The 21,173-nt window shown below is 33.3% G+C and overlaps 1 protein-coding gene across 14 annotated transcripts in view; it reads left to right on the top strand.

Annotated features, from left to right (window-relative positions):
• The window catches only part of DGKB (diacylglycerol kinase beta), an 814,277-nt gene that overhangs the window by 364,706 nt on the left and 428,398 nt on the right, over positions 1-21,173 (top strand). For all 14 annotated transcript variants that reach the window (XM_074379543.1, XM_074379541.1, XM_074379540.1 and 11 more), the window contains one exon: positions 2,326-2,400. In XM_074379543.1, coding sequence (XP_074235644.1) covers positions 2,326-2,400 — 75 coding nt within the window. The remainder of the gene's footprint in view (positions 1-2,325; positions 2,401-21,173) is intronic.

The following is a 21,173-nucleotide window of genomic DNA, read 5'->3' as shown; positions in this document are numbered from 1 at the left end:
TGATTAGTGATGATGAGCAAGTTTTCGTATGTTTGTTAGTTTGCTGCTTGCATGTCTTCTAAGAATTGTCTTTTCATGTATTTTGCCCATTTTGAATGGCATTATTTGTTGATGTTTTTATCTCTTTAAGTTGCTTATAGATTCTGGATATTACACCTTTGTTAGATGCTTAGTTTGCAAATATTTTCTCCCATTCTACAGGTTGTCTCTTTACTCTGTTGATGGTTTCTTTTGCTGTGCAGAAGCTCTGTAGTTTAACTGTCAATTTCTATTTCTGTTGCAATTTGAGGACTTAATAAAAGATGTGTTGCGAAGGCCAATGTCAAGTGGAGTATTTCCTGGGTTTTCTTTTAGAAATGTAGTTTGGGATCTCACATAGCCTTGCTTTGGCTATTCAGGCTATTTTTTAGTTACACATTAATTTTAGAAGAGTTTTTTCTAAGTCTTTGAAAAATGACATTGGTAGTCTCATAAAAATAGCGTTAACTCTGTAAATTACTTTGGGCAGAATAGCCATTTCAGCAATAGTGATTCTTCCATGAGCTTGGAATGTTTTTTTCATTTATTTGTATCATGTCTGATTTCTTTCAGCAGTGCTTTATAGTTCTCTTATAGAGCTGTCTCACCTCCTCGTTTAGTTGTATTCCTAGGTATTTCACTTTTTGTTTGTGTTGCTATTATAAATGATATTGTATAATTGGCTTCACTCTGCCTGGATGTTATTGAAATGCTATGAATTTTTATACATTTATTTTGTTTCTTTTTTCTTTTCTTTTTTTTTTTTGAGACGGAGTTTCGCTCTTGTTGCCCAGGCTGGAGTGCAATGGCGCAATCTCGGCTCACCGCAACCTCCGCCTCCTGGGCTCAGGCAATTCTCCTGCCTCAGCCTCCTGAGTAGCTGGGATTACAGGCACGTGCCACCATGCCCAGCTAATTTTTTGTGTTTTTAGTAGAGACGGGGTTTCACCATGTTGACCAGGATGGTCTCGATCTCTTGACCTCGTGATCCACCCGCCTCGGCCTCCCAAAGTGCTGGGATTACAGGCTGAGCCACCGCGCCCGGCTCGAAATGCTATGAATTTTTATACATTTATTTTGTTTCTTAAAACCTTGCTAAATTATCAGTGCTAGCAGACTTTTGGTGGAATCTTGAGGGTTTTCTGAGTATAGATTCACTGTCAGTGAAAAGAGAGAGCTTGACTTATTTTCTTATTTGGATACCTTTCATTTCTTTCTCTTGTCTAATTGCTCGGGCTAGCACTTCCAGAAGTATGTTGAACAGGAGTAGTGAGAATGGGCATGTGTCGTTCCAGTTCTCAATGGGAATGCTTCCAGCTTTTGCCTGTTTGGTATGCTGTTAGCTGTGGGTTTGTCATAGGTGGCTTTTATGATTCTGAGCTATGTTCCTTTGATGCCTAGTCCGTTGAGGATTTCTTTTTTATGAAAGGATTTGTGTTTTATTAAATGCTTTTTCTACATCTATTGAAATAATTATATGGATTTTGCTTTTAATTCTGTTTATGTGATGATTCATATTTATTGATGTGTGTAGGTTGAACCAACTTTTTATCCTAGGAATAATGACTAACTGTGTTAAATTAACTTTTTGATGTACTGTTATCTCTTCACTTTTACTGTTTGTCTAAGAATTTAAACCATGTGAGATAGGTGCATGCATAGAAACATTTCTATTGCATTTATTTACAGAAATTGTTTTCTTTCAGAAAAAAATAATTTTTAATATGTGCTGCTAAGACAGTTTAGCAATTTTGTGAGATGACTGATAAAGATTTACTTATATGAAATGATTAGGCCAGATGAGGCTACATTCTTTGCTTTTATGAACAAATGTACAATGTACAGTCCCATTTTATGTAGGGGATAGATAATTTTCAGATCTATTAGAGATCTATGGATAGATGAATTATCCACAAAAATTTATTGAGAGAAGATATTTAAGCAATTTTATGCTGAAATGTTTAAAATGTGTAATTTATTTCAAATCTAGTTAGCTAAATAATGTTCAAAAGAGGGTTAGAGGATATTCTAAACATATATACATATTAAGGATGCAAGCAATATTGCTAACTTATGAACTATATTACCTTTATAGTAGCTACTAGGTCTTTTAAAAAACCAGTAGTTCCTATGGAGCTGGACTTCTGATATTCAGATTCAAATTTTATTAAATTGATAGATATTATGTATTAATTTATATCATTAATTTCAACTATATATATTTTATAACACTGAGACACATTACTTCTTTTAAAAGTGTTGAGTAGTATTAAATTTTCTTTTTTTCCCACATTTTCACCTTTACAGAATTTACAGAAAATTCCAGTATCTACTAAATCCTCGTCAGGTTTACAGTCTTGCTGGAAATGGACCAATGCCAGGGTAAGTCCAGGGATAATATTATTGCCATCACCTCAATTCATGTTAATTAATTAAATAAGCTGCCTGACATATCTAGAAATAATGTTATTTGAATACAGCAGGATATTAGTACATAAAAATGTAATATCAACTACCTAAGAGAAACCAGTGCAAATACTGGTTTTCCAAATAGCCCATTTCTAGCAGATTTTTCTTCCTTCTAAAGATTGCAAAGTAATGCTCCTTATTATACTAATAATGTTAGTAATCACACACAAACACACACATACACAGACAAAATAGCTGAATGAATGCCGATTTGAACACTGCCAACCCGTGAAGAACCACTTTCTTTTATTGTACTTCTTCTATTTAAAATATCTGCTAAAAAGTAGAGAGAAAGCTAGTTAGCATATTTATGCCTAGTGTTCCATTACTGGAACACTAACCATCTGAATGTTATTTATATTCTACTGCTCAAGGTTGTTGCCAACGTCTGCCTGATTTTTAAATTCAAATGAAACTCAAAAAATTGTAATCTCCAGCATAAATGAGTTAATGAAAAAAAGCATATGATTTTATTTACTACTTACAAAATCTAGCCAATATCACTCTCTTAGAACATACTTTGTTATTAACAGGTAAGATGTAGTAAAATAAGATATATATTTTTTAACACAAACTGTATACTTTTGATGTCACCAATATACACCTAAACAAATCACCATCGACTTGATCTAGTTAAATAATTAATGTCATTTTCTTTCATTGACCTCTTTTCTTTCTGTCAATATGAGAGTAAACATTAGACCACATGAAGTGAGCAAAAGGTCTATAAGCTTTATGCTTCTTTTTTTTTAAAAGCAGTTAATTAAAAATAAGTCTCATAGCTCATTCTCAGGAACAAGAAACCAAATATTGTAATTGCACTCTTTTAAAAACTCAGAATAAAATGTGTACCATAGCATCTTATACAAAAATAGGTTCATTAAGTTTAGTTAATCAGCATAGTCTCCCGGCATTATATTTAGCTCTTTCTTCTACTGCCTTGCTGCCTGCTCTTTGGGATCAGTTTCCCAATGCTGAGCAGTAATCTGCAGAACCTCCTTCTTAAAGATGATGGGCTCACCACAGGAATTTGATTGAGAACAATGTCTTTGTAAAGCTCCACTCTCCAGAATCTAGAGGATCATGATCAGACTGTTGGCTAAGTGAGCTAGCTATATGTTGGAAGTCCCCAGGTAGATAAAGCCAAGCAAAAGTAAAGTATTGTAAACTCAGAAGCTCAGTCAAGATGGCTCTTTTTCTTGTCCTTTAATATTCTCTGGAAATAAAAGAAGTGGATCTTCTGTAGAATTAGGATATTGTGCATTCAAAACTGTTGCTATTCCAAGACTCCTGTAAGTTGACTCAAACCAAGGAAATCCAGGATTTTCCTATATTTCATAGTTAAACAAGAGGTCATTTGGCTCTGCTAATTATAAGCCTTATAGTTTAACCGCTGTGTGGCTTCATTATCTTACCTATAAGGATTTGTGCCTGCCTCATTGGATAGTTATGAAGTTAAATGGAATAATACCTATAAAGCAAATAACAGTGTGCTTACTGCATAGCATGTCCTCAATGAATGTACTTTTATCTATATTTTTTGTAGGAATATGAATTAATAATTAATAAAACATGACTCTTTTGTAGCTCTGTGTAAATATATGGGAATCAATTTAATTTTAGCCCTGTTCTCTCATTTCACTTTCTTCCTACCACAGTTTAAATATGTACTACATGTTTCCTTCTACTCTTTCGGTTCTAGGCATCCTATTATTCTCTGCTCTATCTTAACATATTTAAAAAATGAAAGTAATATATGTAACTGTCAAAAGTCTACACTACAATTAATATTATTTACAAAATTTTAAGGGTCTCACTTTAAGCACTACTACGCCTTACGCCTAAGAAATTATTATTGTGATTGTTTGGGTATATTGTCCCAAACAATCTAATAAACACATATAAATGAACATATCCCTCTCTGTCTCTCTCTAACATTTGTACACACACATATATATATGTTGGATATATAGGTAGGTAGTTTTTTATGTAACAGAGTATAGATTTTATATGCCTTGCAACTTGCTGTCTATACTCTAAAGCAGGTGTTACACACTGTTCCATTTCAGTAGATATTGATCAGTTTCGTTTTTTCTAACTGCTGCATGATACTCCATAATTATGTCAGCCATCTCATTACTGGTGAATATTTAGATTGCCTGTGTTTTACAGTTATTATCAATTATGCCACATGAATATCTATCATTTTGTCTGCATATTCTTGAAAGTATGTTCAAATATTTTCATGAAATCACTGGCTCTGGGTAGGATTGTCTGGCTGAAAATATTTAATGTCAAAAGTTGGTTTTAAAAAATGAATTTAAATAGAATTGTGTTGAACTTTTAGTTTCATCTTGATCACCATGAGAATGCCCTGTTTGCCTCTGATATCAATACCCACACTGCATCCCTAGTGTCAGACACACTTCTGTTAGAGAGCTAGTCTTTGTTTATCCCCAAGGCAAATGCTACAGGTAGTTGCTCAGAATGGGGACTCTGGCCAGGCTATGATGTGGCCCTTTCTCTGAACCCAGTGACTGATCTGCTCACGTGTAAACCCTCCCTGTTCTGCTTCTAGCTGTACTGCCCCTGATCATGCTAAGATTGTCCTATTGCAGTAATTCCTTTTTAATGTAGTGCTTTAGAAGTTGCTGTATTTCATAAGGTCTCCCTATGACTCTGATACCCTTGGTGATTTATACATTTTAGTTTTATCACCATTTCTGGTTTATTACTTTAGCAATTCTAACAATAGATTTTTGAATACATACTTTTGAAAGTGTAGTATGCATTTCATCTGCCACTTTGAACCTGTAGTTATTCATTGTTCCAAATTCTTTTTTAAAAACGTTTCCTCTTTACTACACCAGATTGATGTATTCTTTTGGTACACAACTCTTCTGTCATCTCAACTTTATTTTTTTCAAGAACTTCGTTTGTAAGAGGAAATAACTTTCTTGATGCACTAAAACTATTCCTAATGTAAATTAACTGGCAAATACTAAAACTCACTGGGCATTTCATTTTTTTTTCTTTAATTATTTTTAAAACAGAAAGTGTATGTATGTGTCTCCGTTCTGTCTTCTTATATAAATTATCCCTCCCCGATTCTGACTATTCTGTTTCAAGATGTCGGAAACAATAGTCTGTTTCAAATAAGTTGTTTTCTTCCTGATGGAACATATTGTGATATAACTGAGTAAATTATTTGGAGATATAGCTTAGTTAGAAAAGATGAAATACAAAATATAAATTACTCCTGGGTTTTACATAATGATATGCTTTCCTTCACTACATTAAAATAAGTATGTATATCTCTAGCTGTACACCAACTTCACATGTTAATGTGACTTATGAAAATTTCACATCAAGTTTTTTATATACTTGTGACATTACTTTTCCCCTTCTGACTCTAATATTCATGAAAATACAGATGGTTTATTTTCACATTATTTCTTAAATTTTAATTCAGAAGTAGGAAGTGTTTATTGAACTTAAATAAAATACAAGATATCTTTAAAATATGTAAATTATTTTCAGACTGATCAGCGTAATTAAGAATAATAAATTGTTTGTGAGAAAGCTGTTGTTAAAAATCTTTGCTTTCATCTACCTGAACTAAATGCAAATCACACATAATTTTAAAAATATAATGCAATAGTCAACCTACAGATTCACATATTTCAAATATCATGCATATTTCTATAGTGAAACTTTGGAGAATATATTCTCCTCTTAAAATAAATGTGTAATTTAGAAAATGTGTAACAGATTCCACAGATTTCATTACCTTCTTAATTTAAAATATCATTTTATATAACCAAATTTCTACCATATTTTATTTAAGTAAAATTTCTCTTTAATCCGAGCTTATGACCTTTTACGTATGCCTCTTGTTACCTAATTACAACACATAAATGAACAGAATCCTCAAAAGGCTATGTTCATCAAAATTTAGTTGAGCTCTATTGCAAATTTCAAAAATAAGAAAATTTTCTTACTAATGTAAAAGTGTAGCATTTAATTCTCTCCTTCTTATGATTATTCATAAAATAAAATGCAGATGATTCTCCAAGCTCTCCCCCAGTTGAACGTGTAAGCATAATTCTGACTCTGGCTTGGCCACTGGAGTGATAGAGTTTGAAAACTGATTTATGTTTCTAAATTAAAGACCTACAGAGTGATAAAAGTACATACATTTGTTACCACAATTAATAAAGTCACATAATTGCTTGCCTCTCCCAAAAATTCCCCCATTTGGATCATTGTAGGTCTGTAGTCACTTTTTACATGCATCCACAAATATCCTATGATTTTAAAGATGTGGAAAAGGAGTTTTATTACTCATCTCACAAACAAAGGCTAAATGGCAATTAGACTAGAGATCTGTGTGTCACTGTTTAAAGATTATTGCCTATCAAAATTGTTGAAACCTTCTAAAGAAAAAAAAACCCATTCTGAATTGGCCATTTGAAATGACCAGTTCATATTTGCGTATGTGCTTTAATATGTGTTTTATTCTGTTCTGGCTGCTATAACAAAATCCCTTAGACTGGCTCATTAAAAACAACACAAATTTATTTCTCTCAGTTCTGAAAGCTGGGAAGTCCAAGTCCAAGGGAGTAGGAGATTTGGTATCTGCTAATGGCTCACTTTTTGTTTCCAAGGTAGTGTTTTCTTGCTGCATCCTCTGGAGGGAATGAATGCTGAATCCCCACATGACAGAAGAGCAGAAAAACAGCTGGCTAGTTTCCTCAACCCCCTTTATGAAGGCACCAATCCCATTCGTAAGCAAAGAATCCTCATGACCTAATCACGTCCTTTGTACCCCGCCTCCTAATGCTATTGCATTGGGCAATGAGTTTAAGCATTAATTTTGGAGAGATACAAATGTTCAAACCATAGCATTCCAGACTGGATCCCCCAGAATTCATGTTCTACTTACATACAGATACCTTATGTTCATTCTATACCAATAGCCCCAAAAGTCATAATTTGTTTTAATACCAACTCAAAAGTCTCAAATCCAGATTCTCATCTAAATAACTTCTAAATCAGAGATGCATGAGACTCAAGCTATGATCCATCCTGAGCTCCATTTCACTTTGGCTGCAACCCTGTGAAATCAAACCATTTGTGTTGTTTATAAATTAGCCAGTGTGAAGTAGTTTGTTATGTCTGCCAGAACAGACTAAGGCAGATTTGGTATTGAGGAGCGAGGTACTAATGTAACAAATTCCTAAAAATGTAAAAGGAGCTATGGAATTGTTAGAGGCTGCAATATGGAGGAGGAAGATGAGGAGGAAGAGGAGGAGCAGGGGATGGGGGGCACAGGAGAAGAAGAAGAAAGAAAGACCATAGATAGAGCTTCAGTCTTAGAGATTATCTACATGGTTGTGAACAAAATGTTGCTAGAAATATGGATGAGAAAGGCCATTGCAATGAGGTGTCCTACAAAAATGAGGAACAAGTTATTAGCAATCAGAGGAAAGGCAATCCTTTTTATGAAGTGACCAAGAACTTAGTTGACTTATATCCATGACCTGCTGTTTTGTGGAAGGTTGAATTTGAGAGTGATGGCAAAATTTAAAGATTTGACAAATTCTCCGACTGGTCAGTTTGTAAAGAAAGAAAAAGGCTGTTCAGGATGAAACACCAAGTGTGTCAACAGTGAAAGTTTGATAAGCAGATTGGTATGGCTAGAAGGAAACCAGAATGCTATTCGTCATGACAATGGAAGACTGGCTCTGAAAACATTTCAGAGATCTTCAAGGCTGCCACTCCCATCACAGGCCCACAGTGTCAGGGCCTTGAGAACAGAAAGGCTTCAAAGGAGGGATTCAGAGCACCTCTGGGATCTCAGTGCTCACTTCCCAGAGCTGCCTCAAGTTTCTGCTCAATGCATTCTGGTGCAGCACTCCTGGGCCACTCCAGTGAGCCTCAGTGCAGCCAGGGCAACCCTCCAGGAGACTGAGATGGTAAAGGTTTGCAGCATCCAGCTGGTGCTAACTCTGCAGGCACAGAGTGCAAAAGCTGCGAAGACATGTCTACCTCTGCCTTGATTTCAAAGGATGTAGACGTCTTGAAGACCCTGAGGCCCCAGACAGAGAACTGTTGCAAGGTTCAGGCCCCTGCGGAGAGCCCCACTGGGGCAATGCCTAGTAGAGCTGTGAGGGCTGGAACACCTCTGAGACTAGCAGATCCAGCCTGGGAGAGCTGTAGGCATTAGAATCTAAGACATGAGAAATGCCATGTGGGCTGCATGCAGCAAAGCCATTGAAGGAATGGGTATTTCTGGAGCCTTAGGGGCTTAAACTGTGCACAGTGTGTCCAGAAATCATGACACAAAGCCAAGGAGCATTCCCCGCTCCCAGCTTTAAGAGTTAATGTTTGCTTTGTTGAGTGTTGGACTGCCTTGCAACCCCTTACTCCTTTCTTCTTTCCTGTTTATCCCTTTTCAATGATATTGTCCATTCTATGGTCCACCATTGTATTTCAGAAGAACCTAACTTGCTGGTTTTCACAGGCCCACAGCTGGTGGCGAATTTTCCTCAAAATCAATTGTACTTTGAGCGTTAAGTCTGTATGATTTAGATGATACTTAGAGGAGACTCTGGACTTCAGACTTTTTAGCCGATGCTGGAACTTGTTAAAACTTTTGGGGTTACTGGGATAGAATGGATGTATTTTACATACCGGAAGAACATAAATTTTGGGAAAGCAAGAGGCATAATGCTATGGCTTGAATATTTGTGACTCTCAAAAATTTATATTGAATCTTAATTGCTAATGCAGTCATATTAAGAGGTGGAGCAATGAGGAAGTGATTAGGTTATGAGGGCTCTGCTCTCATGAGTTCGATCAGTGCCCTTAAAAAATGGCTCATGGGAACTAGGTCTCTTCTTTCCCTGTCTACTGCCACTTGAAGGGAGGTATAGCATTAATCCTTCTGCCTTGAGAGGATGTATCAAGAAGGGGCCACCTCTGAAGCAGAGAATAAGCCTTACCAGACAACGAATCTGTTGATGTCTTGATCTTGAACTTCCCAGCTTTCGGAAATACGAGAAATAAATTCCTGTTGTTTATAAATTACCCAGTTTCAGTTACTTTTTATAGTAGCACAATTGAACTAAAGTAATCTGTTTCTGATTTTTTTCTGTAGGAGTTAAATTTTTAATAAATAACACATTTTACTTAAATATCATTACCATTTACTGTTATCTAAATGTACTTAGTAATATTACTGGCTCAAATTTACCGTCAGTTCCAGGCAGTTAAATGATCATAGCTTACTAATAAATAAAGAGAAGGAAACCCATAACAGATAAATGTATTCAAAACATTTATTCAATGGCTACCAGATGCCAAGAGCAATCTTAACACTGCCAATCCATTCTGAACAAAACAGAAAATAACTTTGGCCCTCATGGCCTTATATTTTGGTGATGGGAAACATATAATAAAGTAATAAACAAGTGAAATATATACAAATTAGTGGGGAATGTGAACAAGGAGTCTGCATTGTTGGTCAGGGTTCTGTGGTTGTTCTTTTAAATGAGGTGGACAGAGAAGGCCTAGTTAGGTGTCAAGATAAGGAGGGAGCTTATGGGCATCTTGTAGAAGAGCTTTTAAGGCAGAGAGAGCAGCAATCATAAAAGCATAATGATTGGAAAATATTGTACAAGTTTGGGGAACATTAGCAAGAAGGCCAGGGAGACTAGAACAGAGTGAAGGGCATTCAGATGTTAGAAAGTTACTATGGGCTAGTTCACACAAGGTTTTAGATTACTGTGACCGTAATAATTAGGTTTAAGTAAGACTCTTCAGAGTTTTTTCCCAGGACTATTGTATTTTAAGTATTGCTGTTAATGAATGCATTGCAATAAAGAATGACGATGATGTGTTTGGAAGCCCTCCGATTTCTAAATTCAGCTTCTGCTGTGTATTATCCTCTAGTAATATGTAAGACACACATCCAGTGAACAGAGGTAATAAGTAACTTACCTATTCTCACTTTAATAGGTAAGAATTATACCTAAAATGTGACCAAAAAGAAACTCTTTTTCAATGTTTTTTAAATATTAAAACAAGGAACAACTTTTGAAGAGTTGGTATCTCTGTTAGGCCAGCCCATTATGCTGTGGCCTGGGCCTTACAGCTCCCTGTGAGATGCAGAAGGGCACAAATACACCAATCAGCAATGTCCATGGAGATGTTGACCAATCATAGGTTAGATGTTCATGAAATATATGTGAGAAAAAGAGCATAAGCAATTTTGTCAAGAATGTAGAGTGATTAGCTTGAATATACCTCCTCAATGTTTTATTTTTCATTAAACATATAATTTATAAATATTTACTTTTATAATAGATTTTTAATTGGCAATAACACTTTTCAGCAAAAGTTAGCTTAAAAATAAAATGCCTTTTAAATAAAAATAATTCTGAATTTCATGACAAAAAATAGTTTTGAATTTGTTTCTTAAAGAATTGATGAATACATCATCTGTGTGAAATATTTATGAACACTTACCATCTGCAATGAGAGCTCTAGTGCTATCATTGACTATGCAGAAATAAGTAAACACAGCTAGGCTGAAAGCACATCAGCATCTGCTTTAAAATGAATAGTTAATTCTCTGTCCCAAAGCAATGATTTAATATGTAGAAAGTGCCTTTGCATATCACTCTTTGAAGCATGACTTTTCGTTTAGATCAAATGACTTTTCAAAATTAGTGTTCATTTTCAATTCCAGGTTTCCTTATGCATATAAATAGTGAAATTGTAGCTGTTAATATCTCGACTCCATTAACAGAAGAACTTTTCCAAAAGATCACGTAATGCCATTTTTATATCGGAGTGATCAGAATGCTTTAAATGAAAAATCCGTTTGTTGTAAAGATGATTTGAATTCATTCAGTTCATGCACTCTAAAGTTTTTGGAAGTTCATTTGGATGAAGTTGAGACATTAGATACTGGTAATAATGCTATCATAAAATCAGTAGAAAAGTTTAGCACTACCGATACAGTCATTTCCTTCTGTGGTAATAATTTGAATGTAGATTTTGGTGAAGCATGCCATCATGGCAAAAACATGATTTCTACTAAAATAATAGACTGATTGATAAAAAAAAAATTATACTTTAAATTGATTGCTCACATAAATTATAATCATATGCCAAGAAATGTTAATATTCTAATAATTAAAATAAAAGCCGTAATTATCATATCGTCTGTACACATGCATGCGCACATACACACACACATAAATTATTCAGTTATTCTCCTACTAATTCAATAGTCACCCAGGAACCACCTGGATCAAAATAATAATAATAATAAGGCTCAAGTCTTGGGTGACTCAAGTAATACAGTCCTGCAAAAATTTCTGTGGACAGTACTCCTCCAGGCAGTCTGTTCCTGATTAGACACACCCTCCTCTTCTATTTAGAATCTATCTCGAGGAGCGCGAAAGTTTAAGGTAATTTATTATAGAGGTAATCAACTACAAAAATCTACAACTTGAATTATATTATTGGATAATAGTGATGTTTGTAATCCAGACAAGTTTAACCTAATAAACATACTCTGAAAAGGCAGATAATTGGATCTGGAATATAATACCTTTGATAAAATTGATACAAATTATATTTAAAACTGTTAAAATAATAAATACCTTGGTGTCTAAGATACTAATCTTCAATTATGTACATATCATTTCCTGAAAATGGCAGATGTTTGTTGAATTCATAACGTTTTCTTCTCCAATTAAATTATTTATTTTTATTTATCTCTTCTTGAGGAATCATACCTTTTTCATTTAGTTATCTTTATACCTATAGATAGAATTCTGTGTAATTAAGTTGTTCATATTTTAAATTATGGTCTCTGCCCAGCATTATGCTATGGCAGGGTGTGTGTTCCAAAGCAGATGCTCTTGAAGATATTCTCAACTTCAGTGTCTCTGACTTGCAAGGACTCCTTTCAAGACTATAGGAAGGATCTTAGCAGTGTGGTTCATATTGCCTTTCTTATTTGACTTTTTGACATTTTTTAAAATGGGTATTTTAACTACAAGAATTTTTATAGACAATGTTAAGCCAGTTTAGTAGTACTATATACTGAGGCAAATATATCAATGGAAGATAATTAAGACTCCTCCCCCATGCCCTATATATGTATTGGTATTAACTAGAAAAATTGGGCATCTATATGGAAAAATAAAACAGTAAAAAAAAAAAAAAAAAAAAAAAAAAAAAAAAAAAAAAAACCTTTGTCTCCATTCCAACTCCTTTTTCATCACACTTTACTTAGTGACTAGTAGCATTGGAATGGCCATGAGCATTTTAGGATCCGACTGAAAGAGGATGAGGTCCTATTACATGATTGAATAATATGTGGTTCACAGATATTTTTGTGTATGGTTGTTATTTCTAGTTTTCCTGGTGTAGAAATCACTTCCAAGAATACCCCTATTGTTCAGTGTGACTTTACACTGGTTTTCTGACGTAAATGTACAGAGCCAGAAGACATGTCTTGATAAAAATGCTCCAGAGCCTGTCTGGTAGCAGAATATGTATATAGTAGGGGAGAAATGAAGTTTGAAACGTACAAAGCTCCAAGCTTGTCCATGGGAGGTTCTTCTAATCTTCCCATTCAGTTCTCTTTAATGCCTCATTAAAACAGAAGCATTATTCTTCCTGAATACAGTTAACAATACAGCATAAACAATTATAATTTTTTTAATTGATGAAAGTTACATGATATTAAATTTATCATTATTCCTGTGTTTGTAGAGCACAGTCTAGATCAGCTCTACAAGCAGCAGGCATGTTTATGTATAAAGTATATGTTTTATAAATCTCTATGAAAATCACCATCAATGAAGTTACATAAAACTGTAATATGTCATGCCATTAACATACCAATCAATGGTTAATGTATATGATTAATTTAAAAAGTATTTAAGGTTACCCATTGAACAAAACATTGAAATGCCTGGAAGTCTCACAGTTTGGCTATGACCAAAAAACAAATATTGGTTTTTACATCTTTAACAATAATACTAAAAATTTACTTTACCAATGATGAGTTGTGAAGCTGAGTGAAACGTTTCTAATAAGTCATCAATTTAAACATATATTAATAAATCATTCTAGAGGACAAGAAAATTATCTTTTAACCTTAATACAAATATTATTTCAAATTGCCACATAAAAATGTAAAAACAATGCATTAGGCAGTTTATTAATTTATGAAACTGTGCTATTATTCTAGATCCTATGATGTAATGTTTGTAAGCTATCTTAAATTTAAAATCTATTGTAACTTTTTATTATAAATAAATAAATATATATGTATACATCACTTTTATAAAAATGTATACACATTTATTTTGTATATTTTTTCTTAAAGAGGGTTTCAATTTTTATAAACTTCAGGTCCTACCTAATCAGGAATCACTCTCCTGCTCCTCATTTATCAGAGATCATGAGGAAATTAATGTATTACATTTATTACTCCATGAACACATATTCCACAAGTTATCTCAAATTCCACGTCTAATACTAATTTTCTCACCTTTTCCCAAATTTACACCCTGCTTTTTTGTTTTTGTTTGTTTGTTTGCTTGCTTTTTGTTTATAGAGACAGGGTCTCACTGTGTTGCCCAAGCTGAAGTGCAGTGGCGCAGTCTTGGCTCACTGCAGTCTTGGCCTCCTGGGTTCAAGTAATTCTCATGCCTCAGCCTCCCAAGTAGCTGGAATTATAGGCACTTGCCACCACACTCAGCTAATATTTTATTTTTAGTAGAGACAGGGTTTCACCATGTTGGTCTGGCTGGTCTCATACACCTAACCTTGTGATCCGCCTGCCTTGGCTTCCCAAAGCTCTGGGATTACAGGCCTGAGCCACTGCTCCTGGCCACACCCTGCTTTTGTTCTCTAACTTGATGAATGAAAAGGACATTCACTAAAGAACTGTTTTTCCATTCCCTGTGACAGTACATCGTTTCAGACTTTCAAGATTTGTCATCTAACCACTCTCCTAGGATCTATATTTACCCTCCTTCTTACATAATAACCCTTGACTCAATTTCTCCTCACCTCTGTCCCCCAATTCATCAACTAATTAATTTTACCCCAGCTTCAAGATTCAACTCAGGTGTCTCCAAGTTTATTAAACCACCTCTCATCCCCACCTAGTCCACATTACCTCCTCTCAAATAATACCTGCTAGTGAACTGAACTGTGTGGTTTCTTATTTGTCTTCTCAGTTAAGCCAGTGAGATACTCAAAGGCAAGAATTCTACCTTGCTTTTGAATCTCTGGAATCGAGCTCAGCTCCTACTACATAGTTGTAGTCACTACATTTATATTAAATAAGTGGATAGATGTAGGTGCCATTTCATTTATAAAGTATTTATAGCTATTCTTTTGTATTTGACCCTAAGCAAAGTATGTTTTTCTCTAATAGAAGTCTAGATTTATTTCCTTTCAAAATACATTCTTAGTTTACACCCTAAGCTAACTCAGTGGAATTACTTGATGCATACAGATTAAAAACTCATTCTAATTATTAACATTGAAAATATTCACATAACAGAATGGATTTGAGTATGTTTGTCAAACAGTCTTGAGCAACTTCATCACTTGTGCTGCTACATTTTAGGGGTTAATTTTATAGACTATGAAGTTTGGACCATAAATGGTATATGTGTACTTTCCAATCAGAAGCAATAAGGATGAATTATTTCATTTTAACTTCTTTCAAGTATCAGGAAGACTGTGTAACTTCTGTTTTAATTGACACTCTGTTGTATTTTTCACTTGAGTTTCAAGTCATTACATCAGAATCGTTTGTCAGTTTTCTATGTTTAATCGTGTAATTTACAATAAATATTTTAAACTGCATTTTCAAACATATGCATACATATCAGTACACATATAACTATAATCATTAGTACTCTTAGGGATGGACTTTCATGTAGCATGACCATAAATTTTGCTGCATATATGTAGCACTAAAAACAGTATGCAAATACTGTGCTCAATTAACTGCCTCCCTTTCTAGTGTAGAAAAACACACTTACAGATGAGAGAAAATGGCATTTTAATGGTGTTTTGTGTTTTTCAGTGTCGAAAAACAAAATTACAACAAATTTAGTTCAAAGATCTTATTGACTTATATTTGCAATTCTAGAATTGGGCAACACCTAATGCTTTACAGTAGAATGAGTGTCCCAATGAACTGAGCACAGTAGTATGGCTTTATAAGCAGAAGAGGGCTGAAGAAAGCAGAAATAAGGAATGAAGAGTGGATTGGTCGTTTCAAAGTTACTTTTCTCACAGGGTCAGAAGAGAGGGGACTTACTTATCATGCTAGCTCTGGAGAACTGGGCCCTTTCTGATTGGTTGCTGCAAATCTCTTGTTTTATTTTATTTATTTATTTATTTTTAAACTGCAACATTTCAAAGTTCCGTTTGAGTACAAGACACATAGCACAATGACTCCATTAGGGTTTGGTCTGGTCTGTTGGGACCTAGTGCAGAAGCTCAGTCTAAAATAACGGAAGCTCATCATTTCAGTGTAACATCAGTTACTTAGTGTTTAAATATTAATTTTTATTTTAAAAAAATATCCTTAAAGGGTGATAATTTTCCATGCAATAGAAAAAAAATTATATTTTAACAAAATAGCTATTTTTAGTACAAGTGTTTTACTTGTGCTAATAAATCATAAATAATATATTATAATTATTTGCTAGATGAAGGCAAGAATATTTCAACTAATAATTAATTTGTTTCTATTCACTCAAAAATGGCCAAAATTTTGATATTTCTGCTAATATTAATTTTTAAATAAATATGTACATCATTCAAGAAAGGAAAAATATTTAGGCTACATTATAGAACCTATCATTTACTGACCTCTCATTTCTAACTCATTTTATTCTAGGGGGTATATTAACGTTATTTAATGAGACAACATTACACGTTCCCTGGGGAATAAATATTCTCTCATTTTCTGTGTCTCATGCTCTCTTTTGTCATTTCTGTCCTTGTTTTCCCTTTCTGTCTCTCTCTCCTTCACTTTTCACATACATAGAAGCATAAAAGATTCGTTTGAGATTTCCAGAAATAATGAAATGAATGTGTCAATTATTAATGGTCAACTGGAATGTGTATATTTTTCAAATACTCTGAGACTTATTTCTGGTTTTTATGGTAACAGAATTAAGTTACACTGGATTTATATGATTAATTCATATTTTTTAAATTAACTATCCCACTTATCCACATGGAATGTCTTCCCAAAACAGTATAAATTCAGTTTTTAGACAATATCTCAAAACTCTAACCAAATTTGTTGAAACAGATGTATTTCCTAGTTTACCTAAATCTTATAATGTATTGTTAAAATAAAGTACATAAGATATGAGATTGGAGGATATATTTATAATTAATTTTACTTTAAAATATTGAGAGAGTCACATTAAATTGATAAAACATCAAAATCCACAGAGAAAAACATGAAATAACCTTTCCCCCATTTTGTAATATATATTATAGAATGAAACTTTGGGAAGCATAAATAATTCATGCATGGATTTATAAAAGATATTGCAGCAACAATAATAATATCAATGATACCAAGCTATGTATAGATACAGTTTGGGTATTAAAAATAAGCTGAAAGTTATTAAAAATTGGTTTTCTAGACCATAAATATTGTTTCAAAAACAATAGTAACATCACAAATCAGAAAACTCAGCCAGATTTTATTGAGGCAATTCTGAAGCCATCTAACCTTGTAACTCCAAGAATAATATAGTATGAAACTGTGTACATGCAAGTATAAATATGAATTGAAAAGAATAATCAGAGTTAAGTATACTTCTTTCTGTCTCTAGATGCTTAAATCAGAATGCAGATCTTTCTTAAGACAAGCTCTTGAAATTATTTTTTTCTAAACAAGGAGGAAGAAAAAGAGAATTGATGACATATGGTAAAGCGTTTTTTGATCCTTCAGCCTTGTATTTCTTTAATATAAAAAGATATGAATATGTATAATTAAAGTGAGTGTTCACTATGCATGGATATGCTGAAAATATTTGACTCTCACAGTGATTTCCTAATATTTTAATTAAATCAAAATATTATTTTACAATCTATATGTATACTGTTTAGAGCCATAGATTTATTTATTTTATATATTTGATCTGTTTCTAACCCATGCATCCACACTGTATATAAGTGGCAGTATTTTTAAATAATAAAATATAAGATTGGAATCAAAAGTAGTATCTACATAATGACATTAAGAATTCTGATTTTATGACACTTTCCAAGATTCTGGAATCAGTACTATAATTTTCTTTTCTTTTAAAAAAGACTTTCCTGGTTTGCTTTGTTAAAAAGGTTATTGGGTACAAATGAAAACTCACTGCCTTTTCTGTTAACAATTTTATCTTAACACAAAGTAAGCCTCTGAATCTTAGATGAAATTTTCTGAATTTGTTTTTAGCAATATTAAGCATCACAGTCTTACCACGTCCTTTTCTCTTGTGGTTGTGGTAAGAAAATTAACATAAGATCTACACTCTTAAAAGCTTTTTAAGTGTAGAAAACAGTATCATAAACTATAGGAATGGTGATATACAGGGGATCTCTGGAACTTATCTTGGATAACTGAAACATTATGGAGTGTTATAGTGGTGACTGTAGAGCAAATATGATTTTTAAAAAAGGCATCTGGCAGAGGGCTGCTAAACCCAAATATAGGCTCTATTTCAAATTTAGCTATTGCAGATACATAAGAAACTCTCTAGGCGAACCAGTGCTGTAAAGGCCAACATTGTAAACTCATCTTCATTCATTTTCTTCATAAATCATTTGAACTTTTAATTAAAAAAATAAGTTCATAAAATGATGCAAATAAATTCAGGACCCAAGCATGATTTTATTACAGAATATTTATGCTTAAATTCATTCTTCATGAGGAACATTTTGAAATTGATGGGTAAAAAGTACAATATATAGTACTAAAGTTCCCCAGAGCTAAGTCCTCCCTGACATTCCTCATCTCATTTCTCCCCATTGGTAGGATGACCTGTGATGTGGAAGCCTCACATCTACTTCTCATCACAGCCTTCCTCGGAGAAAAGTCAGTGCCATGCAGGACCCTCCATTTTGGCTCTTGATGAGTCCTTTTGATTTACTTGTCATCCATCACAGCTGTTTTCCTCTGTACCTTTTGTCTCCAGTGCTGTAAGCAAGTCTCCCAATTGTCCGTTGGCTATAGTTTCAGATTGGATGTAGAAAATGTCTTCTTACTGCTTGTTAGAAAATTGTGACTATTCTGCCAGAACAGTGCAGGCGAAGGAGGTGGAGAAATAGAGGAATGGCACTCTGACCTAAAACACACATATACTACTTTTAATACAGAAAAAAATGATTAGTAATAACATGTGAATACATATAAAATAATGTATTTATATAACATTTTCTTCATATGTTGTAAAGCGCCCAACAAACCAGGTGGCATTAATTCCATTCTAATGTTAAGGAAACTGAGGGTCAGAATTACTAAATAACTTCCCAAGGCTATTATTCATGAATGAATGAAGTAAGGAATGAATGAGTTTCTAGGGAAAACTGCATGGATTGAATGGATCAAGAAATTGAGTTAAAGAGAGGTCAAATTTTCCAATTAGCAACCAATTTACAGAGAGTAAGCTGGTCTGACAGTCACATGGGGTTTATGTTTGGGGGTAGGATCCTGCTGAAGAACCAATGATGACAATTTTTAAAGAGAACAAGAATGAATAACAGATGAAACATCATCATGGAATAGAAGAACAATGGTGAGTCAACTGGACGGTTAGGCTTTCACCAAAAACAATTAGCTCTGTGGGAAATATTGCAGCTACTGCCATGTTTTACAAAGTTTTCTTAAGCTTCAGTGCCAGTGTTTGAAAATCTAGGGAAGGAGAATCAAATTGCTGCAGAAATACAGCCAGAAAAAAGCTGACTTAAGAAAAATTTAAAATCATAAAATTTGTAGATTAATTATGAAGGTAATCTAACCAATTATTTAAATCATTTGTCTTAAAGAAAAACACACAGAAATTTAGGTTTTATTAGCAAGTGCTACCAGTTTTCAAAGAACTTAAAAAAAACATACAAATTTTTCCATGAAAATAGTAAAGAGGAAATACTCTGCAACGTATTTTATGAGGCAGAATAATTTTAATTTAACAAAGTAAATAAAAGTGGTATGAGGAGGAAAAATAGGTCAATTTGTTCATACATATTGATGCAAAACAAAATATTAGCAAAAGGAATTCAATTATCTTAAAAATATTAATACGCAAGGATTAATTTGGGTGCAAGAAAGGATTGCAAGAATGGTTTAATAATGCAGAAATATATAAATGTTTATTCTCACACTAACTAATTAAAGGGCAGAGATACGTATACAAGGATTAGTTTAGGTGCATGGAAGGATTGCAAAGATGTTTTAATAATGCAGAAATGTGTAAATGTTGACTCTTACACTAGCCAATTAAAGGACAGAGACCTGTAAAATCTCAAAAGATAAAGAAAATTTTAACTTTTATGTATAGTAGAAAATTCTTATTATAACAGAAGTAGAAGGGAACCTTGTTAACCTCATTAAAAATCTTCATTAAGTAAAGGAAAGCATAAAGAAAAAAAAGTCTCAATAACAGGTATCATCCTAAATGGGCAGATTCCAAAAGTAATTCTTAGCTTCAGGTACAAGTTATGGATATTCACTATGAATACTCCTTTCAACACTATGTTGGAATTTTGTCAAGGAAAAAGACACAGGGAAAGAAATAAGAATTATAAGGACTGGAGAGTATAATGTTATTATAATAATAACATTATTATACCATTGTTATTAGCAAATGCCACAATTACATACACAGAAATCCAAATATATCCACAAACAAAATGTAAGCAATAGGAAAACAGTGGTAATATAATTATTTATAAAATCAATATATACAATTCATATATGTTTATATACACCAGCAACAAAAACATTAATGTTAATATTAATAAACATAATTTTAAAACATTTAAAATACCAACAAAAACTACAAAACAACCAAGAATAAATCTAACAAAATATACGTGAGACCTGTTAATAGAAAATTTAAATCTTTGTTGTACGATATTAAAGAATATCTAAATAAATCAAGCAATACTATGTTCATGAATAAGGAAACTTAATGCATATTATACATGTGTTATTTCTCCCAAAATTAATATGTAGGTTTAATGCAACTTCAAAATCATGATTGGTTTTTCTTGCTGTTATTTTAATTTTTGTGAAATATGATGAGTTTAAATATATGTAAAAAAAGGAAGAAATAATTCGTAAGATTCTTCATGCCCTGTGATATGGACTTACTGGAAAGCTGTAGTAATCGGGAGAGTATGGCACTAGAGCAGAGATGCACAAAGTCATAAGTAAAACACAACAGGGAATACAAATAGAAATGCAGCCATATGGGAAAAATCATATTTATGATGACATTTGCATAGTAGAAAGTTGAATTACTCAAATGCAAAGATGGATTTAAAAAATAGAAAAAAAAAATGTTGTAATACAGCTAAAGGGAAGGGTGAAAGAGTAAGAAAGGAAGGGAGGGAGG

The sequence above is a fragment of the Saimiri boliviensis genome, chromosome 10 (assembly GCF_048565385.1).
Source record: "Saimiri boliviensis isolate mSaiBol1 chromosome 10, mSaiBol1.pri, whole genome shotgun sequence".
In the NCBI taxonomy this organism is placed as follows: Eukaryota; Metazoa; Chordata; class Mammalia; order Primates; family Cebidae; genus Saimiri; species Saimiri boliviensis.
The sequence above is the reverse complement of the archived record's forward strand: the minus strand, read 5'-3'. Positions and strand labels throughout refer to the sequence as shown.